The sequence below is a fragment of the Fringilla coelebs genome, assembly GCF_963513975.1.
Source record: "Fringilla coelebs genome assembly, chromosome: Z".
Taxonomy (NCBI): domain Eukaryota; kingdom Metazoa; phylum Chordata; class Aves; order Passeriformes; family Fringillidae; genus Fringilla; species Fringilla coelebs.
In genome coordinates, this window is record NC_140031.1 from 24,002,810 (window position 1) to 24,013,513 (window position 10,704).

The 10,704-nt window shown below is 43.6% G+C and overlaps 1 protein-coding gene across 1 annotated transcript in view; it reads left to right on the forward strand.

The window, feature by feature from the left end:
* Window positions 1-2,662: 2,662 nt before the first annotated feature.
* Window positions 2,663-10,704, forward strand: part of TBCA (tubulin folding cofactor A) — a 26,618-nt gene continuing 18,576 nt past the window's right edge. The window contains exon 1 of the mRNA XM_084224594.1: window positions 2,663-2,789. Coding sequence (XP_084080720.1) covers window positions 2,737-2,789 — 53 coding nt within the window. The 5' untranslated portion in view covers window positions 2,663-2,736. The remainder of the gene's footprint in view (window positions 2,790-10,704) is intronic.

The window sequence follows — 10,704 nt, forward strand, 5'->3', positions numbered from 1 at the left end:
ATAAAGGAAAACAGCCCTTGAACCAACTATAGGACTGAGCTGCCAGTGCTAATCTTGCCTCTTTATTGCTTTTACCAACCACTAGGCACTAAGGGGACAGACAGGCTCTTCTAGAGATCCTTGGCAGAACTATGACAACACTAAGTTGTACTGTTTAACGCTTAGCTTAACCATTAAACAAGAGATTAATAATTAAAGCTTTATTTTCCTTAGCAGGATTTCATTATTAGTAGAGCTCAGACTTTATTACAAGAATAACACAGGATTTCTACTAACAGAAATACACTCAGAAAGGATCAGGTTGAAAGGGACCACAGTCAGTCATCATCGGGTCCAAACTCCCTGCTCGAGAGGATCATCCTCGACCACACAGCACAGGATTGTGTCCAGGCAGCTCTTGAGTACCCCGGTGAGGGAGACCCCACACCCTGTCTGGGCAATCTGTTCCCGTGCATGGTCACCTGCACAGTTAAGAAGTTCTTCCTCATGTTCAGGTGGAACTTCCTGGGCATCCGTGTCTGCCCACTGCCTCTTGTTCTAGTGCTTAGCACCACTGAGAAGAGCCTGGATCCATCCTCTTGACTCCCTCCTTTTAGATACTTACAGACATTTATGGGGTCTCCTCTCAGCTGTCTCTTGTCAAGTCAGTGTAATGCAATCTCCAAGTAGTAAAATATACAATTTAGAATACAATTTAATTTATGATTTCTGTTCACATGGACCCTCTGCAGATGGGGTTGGATCATACCATACTGTTTACAGTATCAATATAACAATCATTATCTAGACTCAAAAATCATATAAAAGAACATAAGTCACTCCCTCAATCCTCAGAGGAAGGAGATGAAGGCAGAGGTGTCCCTGGCCATTGGGATGTCCCAGGTCTCACTGCCCAGCTCTGGTCTCAGTTCCTCCGAAGGACCTGGGTGTCAAAGGTGAGAGTTAGAGAGATGGCTCTGGGGCTGCAGGCAGGCAGTGCTGGAGGGCTGCAGGCAGTGCTGGGGGGCTGCAGACAGGCAGGGCTGGGGGGCTGAGAGCAGTGCTGGGGGGCTGAGAGCAGTGCTGGAGAGCTGCAGGCAGTGCTGGGGGGCTGAGAGCAGTGCTGGGGGGCTGCAGGCAGTCCTGGGGGGCTGAGAGCAGTGCTGGAGGGCTGCAGGCAGGCAGTGCTGGGGGGCTGCAGACAGGCAGTGCTGGGGGGCTGCAGGCAGGCAGTGCTGGGGGGCTGCAGGCAGGCAGTGCTGGGGGGCTGCAGGCAGGCAGTGCTGGAGGGCTGCAGGCAAGCAGTGCTGGGGGCTGCAGACAGGCAGTGCTGGGGGGCTGCAGACAGGCAGTGCTGGGGGGCTGCAGGCAGTGCTGGGGGGCTGCAGGCAGTGCTGGGGGGTTGCAGAGACAGGCAGTGCTGGGGGGCTGCAGACAGGCAGTGCTGGGGGGCTGCGGACAGGCAGTGCTGGGGGGCTGAGAGCAGTGCTGGGGGGCTGAGAGCAGTGCTGGGGGGCTGCAGGCAGTGCTGGGGGGCTGAGAGCAGTGCTGGGGGGCTGCAGGCAGTGCTGGGGGGCTGAGAGCAGTGCTGGAGGGCTGCAGGCAAGCAGTGCTGGGGGCTGCAGGCAGGCAGTGCTGGGGGGCTGCAGACAGGCAGTGCTGGAGGGCTGCAGGCAAGCAGTGCTGGGGGCTGCAGACAGGCAGTGCTGGGGGGCTGCAGACAGGCAGTGCTGGGGGGCTGCAGACAGGCAGTGCTGGGGGGCTGCAGGCAGGCAGTGCTGGGGGGCTGCAGGCAGGCAGTGCTGGGGGGCTGCGGACAGGCAGTGCTGGGGGGCTGCGGGCAGTGCTGGGGGGCTGCAGGCGGGCAGTGCTGGGGGGCTGCAGACAGGCAGTGCTGGGGGGCTGCAGACAGGCAGTGCTGGGGGGCTGCGGACAGGCAGTGCTGGGGGGCTGCGGACAGGCAGTGCTGGGGGCTGCAGGCAGGCAGTGCTGGGGGGCTGCAGGCAGGCAGTGCTGGGGGGCTGCAGGCAGTGCTGGGGGCTGCAGGCAGGCAGTGCTGGGGGGCTGCAGACAGGCAGTGCTGGGGGGCTGCGGGCAGTGCTGGGGGCTGCAGACAGGCAGTGCTGGGGGGCTGCAGGCAGGCAGTGCTGGGGGCTGCAGGCAGTGCTGGGGGGCTGTGGGCAGAACCTGCTCTGGGAGCTGCAGCTTCCCAGTGCTGCAACAGGGTCATCCTCAGCACTTGCCTGGCCGGGTGTTGGGATATGCAGGAGGGCAAGGAGGGGAGTTCGGCCTGGTGCGGAGGAACCTTGAGGCCAGTGGAACTGGGAAAAGAAATGTTTGGCTTTTCTCCTTGTGCACCGTACTTTCAGGGTCTGATAATGGGGGAAAGCGCAGAACACAGCACCACAGAATGTCTGCTTGCCTTGCGAAATGGCGTTTATCATGCGGACCCCGTTATCAGTGGTCGGGAGCGGGTGCTGCCGGTCACTCTCCTGCCCACCACCATCACGGTACCGATTGGAACCGCCCCTACATGGGCACCAAGGCTGCGCTCCCACCCTTCTCGCCGTGCCCGAACAAACCCGAACGGCGCTGGGCGGCTCCGCCTCGACGGCGCCGCCCCGCTGCCCGGCCCTCTCCACTGCGCCGGGGCTGGGGGGGAAGGCGCGGGATTCCCGCCCGCTCCGGTGGTGCCGCCCGGGCTGGCGGCTCGGCGCATGCGCGGCGCGGGGCTGCGCAGTCACGGCGCCCGCTGCCATGGCCGACCCGCGCCTCCGGCAGATCAAGATTAAGACTGGCGTCGTGAGGCGGTGAGTGGCGGCTGGGGCACGGCCCTGCACGGCCGGGCCGAGGGGCTGCAGCGGGGCTCCGTGCGGGCCCGGCCGTGCCGCGCGCGGGCCCGCGGTGCTGTGCGGGGCTGGCGGGCTGTGCCGGAGAGCGGCCCTGGCACGGGCTTGCATCCCTCGCGTACGGCCGTCGGGAACAGGCCGCGCTTTTCTGAGACACGGTTAAATGCGGGTTTCATTCCCTTTCCTTAGTGTCTTTGGGAGTCGAGGGTAGTCATCTAGCCCTCTCAGTGTGCAAGGCAGTCTCTCCTCATATCCTTGCCGAGGTATGACGCCTCAGATGTTTGGTGTTTTTGTTTGGTTTTTTGGTTGGTTTTGTTTTTTTTTTACATCAAAGCTGCTGTTGAAGATTTCTGGTTCAGAAGTTGCAGAACCAGTGGCATCACAGAACTAATTATGTTGGAAAAGGCCACTGAGATCATCGAGTCCAGCCTATGGCCAAACATCACCACCTTGTTAACTAGACCATAGCACTCTGTTCTTTCCTAAAACACCTCGAGGGATGGGGACTCCACCACCTCCCTGGGCACTCCTGGTAGATTCGTCACCAGAGCCTTGATCTTTCCTGGTTTCAACGGAGTCGTAGTTTTTAAGAAAAGTGTATCTTTCGGGATCACTCTTGCTATAGCTTTAAACACTGTTTGGTCACGCTGGGATTTATTAAGGCTACAAAGACTGCTGTCTCAGGCAGTGACAAGAATTAGTGTGTGTGCTGGGTGAGGATGTTAAATAGTGCAATTTCATATAATCAGCTTATATTATGACTTTGCAAATTCTTGTCAGTAAGATATGCACATTTTCTTATACTTGATTCACTTTGAAAGGTCAGACTTGAAGACTAGAAAAGTTGTCACTGTCGATGTTAGTTGAGGCACTTCAGAATTTCTCTGAATGTAGGAGCAAACCACACAACTATGCATTTAAGAGCAAAGAAAGAATGAAAATGTTTGGGTAAACAATACAAATACAGTCATCAAGATCCAGATTTTCTTTTGTAGAATGTCCATGTGAATAAGCAAGTAAACTTGACTTGAGTGTTTTGTGCAGTAGCAACAGGCATATTTACAGTTACTCGGCAGCTGGCATTCTCTTAAGTGAAGGTCGTTTAAAAAAAAAAAGGGAGAAGAGGAATGTTATCTTAACTCCCTGTGGGGACATGACACAGCAACAGCTCCCAGTTCTGGGACAGCTGCACACAGATACAAGAAGAGGTATAGCTCTGTCCCACTCCACCCTTCCTTCTCTAACCGGAAGCCTAGTTATGCATTCTGCTACAGTGGGCTTACCTGTGACTTTTGTCAACTTGGGAGCATTAACATTGTCCTCTTATTTTGAACTCCATAGGCATTATTTTCCGGGCACATGAGAACAACTCCATAGGCATTTTTTTCCTCGTGCATGAGAAGACTTGCATGGAGGCTTATTAAGCATTTTATAAAGTGACTGATTTAGTACTTCAGTTAATTTTCATTAGATTTTTTTCTGTTTTCTGTTTAGAAAAGCACATGGAATCTAGCATGTAATATTGATTTCTAACCATGTTCAGTGCTCAGGCTTTAAGAATATATCAGAAAAGGTAGAGGTTGAGAACTGTTAGGATATAGACATTTCATTTGACTTGTGCTAATTATCTGTTGTGGCTTTGTTTTTTTTATTAGTTACCTAACTCATCACTTTTTTTTTCCATGCTAAGAATGAAGCTGCTGTTCTGCTTTGGTATTTTTTTTAAGCTGTAAGTCATAAATTCTTTGTGTACTCCTCTCAAGGGATTGTATTTTAGGTTGTAGGTAATTTACTTGCTTGCACAATTTTTACATTGCTGTGCATCAGTGAAAGAAATTTAAACTAGAAATAGGGAGATCTTTTGCTTTTTTTGGCAAATCTGATAGCCAGGCTCTTGGTAATTTTATGCTTTCAATAGTTTGTAATTCAAAATAAGTAGATTTGATGAGCATGAGTAGTAATGTTTTCTGTATTTGTGGCTTATATCCTAGCAACCAGTACTTCTCGTTTAATTGGTTCAAAATAGTTTTGCGCTCAGTAAATCCAAGCAACTACCTGCTAGATAGTGAGAGAATTGATTAGGGAAAAAAAAAACCTTGTAAAATATCTTATTTGCATTTCAGATTGGAAATCATTTTAAAACCCACCACAAACAAAGTAAGTCAGGTTGCCTGAAAATAGCACTGACATTTGCCCATAGTTTCCATCTGATTAAGTGGAAGTGACACGAGTAGATTAGAATGAGACTAAGACAATTCACATTGCAATTGTGTTAGTTTAACTTTAACAATCTTTTAACATGCTTGTTTAAATGTGGCTGACATACCATAATTACAAATCTACAAGCCTTGATTATAGAATTTTACATCATGAACCTATGGGGAAAGTGTATTGATTTTTTGTGAAGCAATTCCTTTTTTTTTTTTTTTTTTTTTTTAATTTACCATTCTAAAACTGGTATCTTCACAAGATTGTTCTTTTGCCTGCTGCACTGGTGTTGATACTATTTTTTCTTTTTGTGAAATAGCATCATACTGCAAAGCAGTCTACACTGATTCTCCCCCTTGCTCCAAGCACAGGAAGTTCTACAAGTTACACAAAACTGTTGGTCTGATTTTAAATATAAATGTGAACAGTTCTCTTAAATTGAATTATTTTACTCGTGAGTTCAAGATATATTTTGTGCAAGAGAACTATGAAGAACGCAAGGACTCCTTCTCACTCCTTGTTCACTGTATTGCTAATTCAATCACAAAACTAGTTTGTGTTCTTGTTCTCTCAAGAAATTTGCTTTTTCTAGTGTAAGTCAGAAATCTTCACCATCTTCTGTCTACTGTAAATGAAGTATGGTTGCTTTCTTGCATGTTGCCCATTAGCCATAAATCTTCACTAGGACTCATAGAACCGATGTATTAATGAGAAACTCTCTCAAAGGTCTCTCTTCTTTGTTTTTGTTATAATTAGAAGATTGTGTGCAACAACTGTTTATTAGCTCAATTAATGGGAAGGACTAGGATATCTCATATTATTTGGGTACTGAGGAATGATCTGCAGAGCTGCTCAGCTATTCTGAGTCAGCATGATAAAGCGATTTAATGTGTGTACGCTACACATCTGAGAGCTCAGAGATTCAAGAGTGAATATACAGAATGCTCTGTTGGATACAGCTGACTCCCAAAGCCCTTTTCAGAGTGCAGATTGTGCATCTGCACAATTGCCTAGGGTTGTCAGCAGCTCAGTCCTGGAGTCGTAAATTTGGGTTCAGTGTTAGCCAATTGTGGTAAAAAATTGTGGTCCAGAGCTACTTACATATTCTTAAATACCTTTTTTAGTGCTCCCAGCATCAGGATCAGATACATAAAGTCTTGAGTTGGCCCTGCGTTTGAAGACTGCTTAAAATCTTTGAGACTTACTAAGGTAGTCTCTTTCGCACATAAATCCCCTATTTTACGTGGTTTGAGAAAAGAGTGCACCTGCACTTAGATGTTGTCTGAGGTAATGTCTGTGACATTCATAGTTACCAACATGGATAATTAGTTGGAAGGTCTAGAAACAAACCTTGGGGTTTTTTGAAGGGTTTCCTATTTCTCTAATTCTTTTCAATACAAGTTTTAACTTCACAGCAACAAACAATATCCACACATATCTTAAAAAGCTGTGACAAGGGCACAGTTGTTGCAGTGGAAATGGCATCATGGGTTGGTTTGTTTTTTTTCTTTTTAATGTGTTTGATTCTACTTGTTACTATACCTTTAGAGAAGGCCTAAGTGATTCCTTTTTAGAAATATTTCACAAATTTAAATTAGTAGGAGTAATCAGATATGTAAAATATTGTCTCTTGCATTCCTTCTTCCATCCCATTACCTCTTTAAAAAAAAATCTGGCATCTCAGGTTTTTTGTGTTTAGCATTATATTCTGCCCCCTAAGCAAAACTGTCCTATGCTTGTCAATGCTGACCATAATAATTTATTAATGTTATCATTTTACCTGGCAAATTAAAACATGTCCAAGCAGGTTTACAGCCATAAATGTTGTTAGTGATACAATATTAAGGAGGAAAGCTTTTTTTTCCTTTTTTAAAATTTTCATTTGGTTGAGAATACGTGCAAAACTATGGCTTTTAACCTTCAGTTATTTAAGCTGCCTTTCAAAAGTTTGGAGGTACAGTAGTTCCAGTTGCTTGGTAGTATCAGTTTGGTGGTTTTATGCATATGTGTAATGCTTTTGTTTTTCTTCATGGCGTGGAGCCACATACTCACCTATGTGGATTAAACAGTTACAAATAATTATTTTCTTTTGAATTAGAATGTGGATCCATGGGAAATCTAAAAAAATGGTGTTAAATTTATGGTAGTGCTTTTTATGCAGGAGATGAATTACAACTATGCTAACAACAATAATCTGTCCTGGTTTGACTTTAAGTATTCTTGAATTATATGTATCATATAGTTGGAAATAATTCAAGAACACAGCATTCATTGTTTCTTCTTTTAACTCTAGTAAGTCTTTCTGATGCATTTTGAATTGCCTAGGCACATAATATGACTGCAATTCTATTTAATTTTTCTCATTATTGTAGCACTTACAGTTACTCCCAGCTGGGAAGGGCCTAGAGGCGAGGAAGTAGTTTCTGTGGGTTTTTTCTCCAAATCAAAAAGTCTTGTCTGAAGATGATGCCTGGATCATAAAGGGAAAATGAAGTGAAGATCTTTGGAAATCCTAATTGTTACCATATCAGAGGCTTCACTTCTTGTTCTAATCTAAAACTGAAGCTCTTGTGCTCCTTAGCATTTACAACTTCTGTAGAGACAAGAACAAGTGAAGCCCTGAAGATTCAGAGAGATCTGTAGTAACAGAGATGATACAAAATTTTACAAAAACTTTACAAGTAATTTTTAACTTGAAATCATTTTCTGACTTAAAAAATCATGTATCTGATTTTCATCTTTTTTACAGTAGTGATCCTTGAGAAAACCCAAGCTTGCAAAGTTACTCTGAAATGTCATGAATAAATCTAACAGTTCTATAAGCTGTTAGATGCAGAAGGGGCTAAAAATTATGCATATGCTCATGTATTGTTACATCTTGAGTCTTAAAAGAGAAATTTTATCTTTGGTGCTGGTTTTATTGCTAGAAGAAGAAAATAAGCTCATAAACTTGGTATCCTGTCTAAATCAGAAAGTAGGCACTCGTGGCTAAGAAAATATGGCAGTTCGCATAACTGGGTCAAGTATTTCCTCATCCTTCTTTGGCTTTTTCTCTTGGGCCCTTTAGTCTGTAAAGTTTGTATTCTTTTGTAGCCTTAGTGAACCCAAGAGTGTGTGGAAGTAAAATTTGCAGATTAGGGAAGCTCTGCAGATAGTGATTAGCATATTGTCAGTGTTATTGCAGTTGCTGAATTACTTGCCCTATAATAGTGCGTAGTGTTAATACATTATACTAAAAGAAAAATTACTATTATACTATTAATACTAATATTTATATAAGAAGTTTATTATACTATAAGGTAGCCTTGTACAGCTACATTATTATGGACTTCTGAGTTTGAACTAAGTTAGCATAGATATCTCATTATCTAGTCAGTACTGTCACTCTCTGCTCTTAAGCTGAATCCATGGCATATTAGCATGTACAGTGGTTAATGGTAACAGTAGTTCTGAAGAAATGCTTGTCCTAGTGAATAGGACATAGTGAATTTTCTCATTAGCAAAACTGAGCAATTCTCCCTCATCTTCTTCAGAGGTCTGCTTGCTCAGTCCAGCTAGGAAAATGTTTCTTGTGTTGATTTTTCTAATACTGGAAAGAAGTCTGTATTTGGTGGCTTAAGCACAAAGGTGCCTTTCTAGCTTATGTAGAATCTGAATTGTCAGCAGCTACTGGATGTTGGGGGAACATTAGGAGTAGTAGCACATGGTTGCTCTGTCCTTGTACCATTTTACCATTTTTATTCTAGGCATCCATTAGTACTTCCTGTCTGTGACTGTGGAAGAAGGTAGAATTTTTCTCTATGTACAGATGATCTTAATTTCATTATGCATGCAGAAAACCCCCATTGTACATAATTTTTTCATTTGTCAAATTTCAGATAAACTGCTCTTCTTATGATCGGAGAGGTAGATTTGCTTGCTGCTGCTAATGATGTAACTGCAGGAGATGACAGCATTGATGTATATAGACTGGAGTAAGAATGTAGGTGCCTTTGTGAAGTGAGAAACAAGGTCAATTTGGGGCTCTTTCTGCAGCAGCTGGAAGTTGGAGCAGCACTTGCAACTCTGCACCCTAAGCAGACTGGAGGGGAAATCCCTTGAGAAATCAAAGTGATTCTAAATATTGCCATCTCATTTCCCTCTCCCCTTCCCTGGTTTCTGATGCTAGTCAAGCCTTTTGCTGAGCTCACTCAATTTGCTTAACACCAGAGAAAAACTCTTATGTTGTTTTTTATTTGGGCTTTGGTCTGTTTGGTTTGCTTTTGGGGTTTTTTTTTCTTTTTTTTTTTTTTTTCTTTATTCTTTTTTTCTTTTTTTTTTTTTTCTTTTTTCTTTTTCTTCTTGTTGTTTTTGTTTGGTTTTTTTTAGGGATGATTGTTGTTGTTTTCTTGTTTGGGGGTTTTGTTCATTGTATTAATTTCCTGCAGTTTTGGTATGGAGAGATCATTTGAACATATTGCTGGCAGAGGTGTGTGCTTGAGCCAGGGAGGAGAAGACCTCTGTTCACCAGTGGTCAGTTTTTTTGCCATCTCAAACTATCTTGTGTTACTTTGCTCTTCAGGCTGGGGAGCTGAATTGGGGGAGAGAGAATGAGTAAAGGAAAATGGATAAGGAAGTAAATCATAATGATATGGAAAGGACTTTTTTTCCTCTTCTACCTTAAAATTCTGTCAAGCCCTGTCGCTGTAGGACATGAAAGAACACACACACACACCGCTCTCAGGGTGAAGAAGAAAAGAAGTAGTTTATTTTCTAACTCTAACATTTATAGTTTTACAAAAGTGACAGTGGATTGGAGGATGACAATGACACCTCTCCACAGACACTGGTTTAACCAACAGTCTATCAACTCTCTTCTCCTCCATAAAAGAATGCAAAAACAATGAGTTGTTTACAGAAAGTGTGTGAGAAAGTTCCCCACAAGAATGTCAACATCAGAAGGCTTTAGAAAATCTCAAAAAAACAGGGTGACAAAGCCCTTTGGGGTCTTCTGGGTTTAGTCTCCAGCTTTAAAATTATAAAACGGTTTCTTACAGAGAAAACAGAAATTGTGAAGTTATTAAGTGTTAAGTAATATGAAAGTCAAATGTGTAAAGAATTTTAAAAGGGCAGCAGCCATAGCTAGGAGCTGACCTCTTGTCTGTAAAAACATTTATGGTTTAGTTTTGTTCTTCAGTGATAAAAAGTCCTTAACTTGATTTCTAGAGGCAGGTATGCCACCAGAAATGTCACTTTATTTGTTTTTTTATATTCTTTCCCTAGTAGATAACTACTGACTGGCAGTAGAGACAAGGTGTAGAATAACTAGGTCTTATGTTTCTGCTTTTTCATTGTGAAAGACAGGGAGATTCTAGTAAAATACTTTTATTCTGTTTGGGTTATTTTCATCTGTTGTTTCTAGGGGTATAGACCTCTTCTCCAGGGTCCATGAAAAATAACCTAAGGAAAGCAAACTTGTCAGTAGATTTAAGTCAGATATGTGGGAGCCTTCACTTCAGTTGAACATATATGTATAGCTGAAAAGAGCTAATATTAATGGAGAGTTGAAGAATGAGCTAATACTTACTGTAGGCAGTTGTTTGTCAGTTTTTACTTCTTTAACATTTGGTGTTAGAAAGGAAGACTTGATGATTTCTGGATCATAGATGTACTTTTAAGGAGGGAAAAT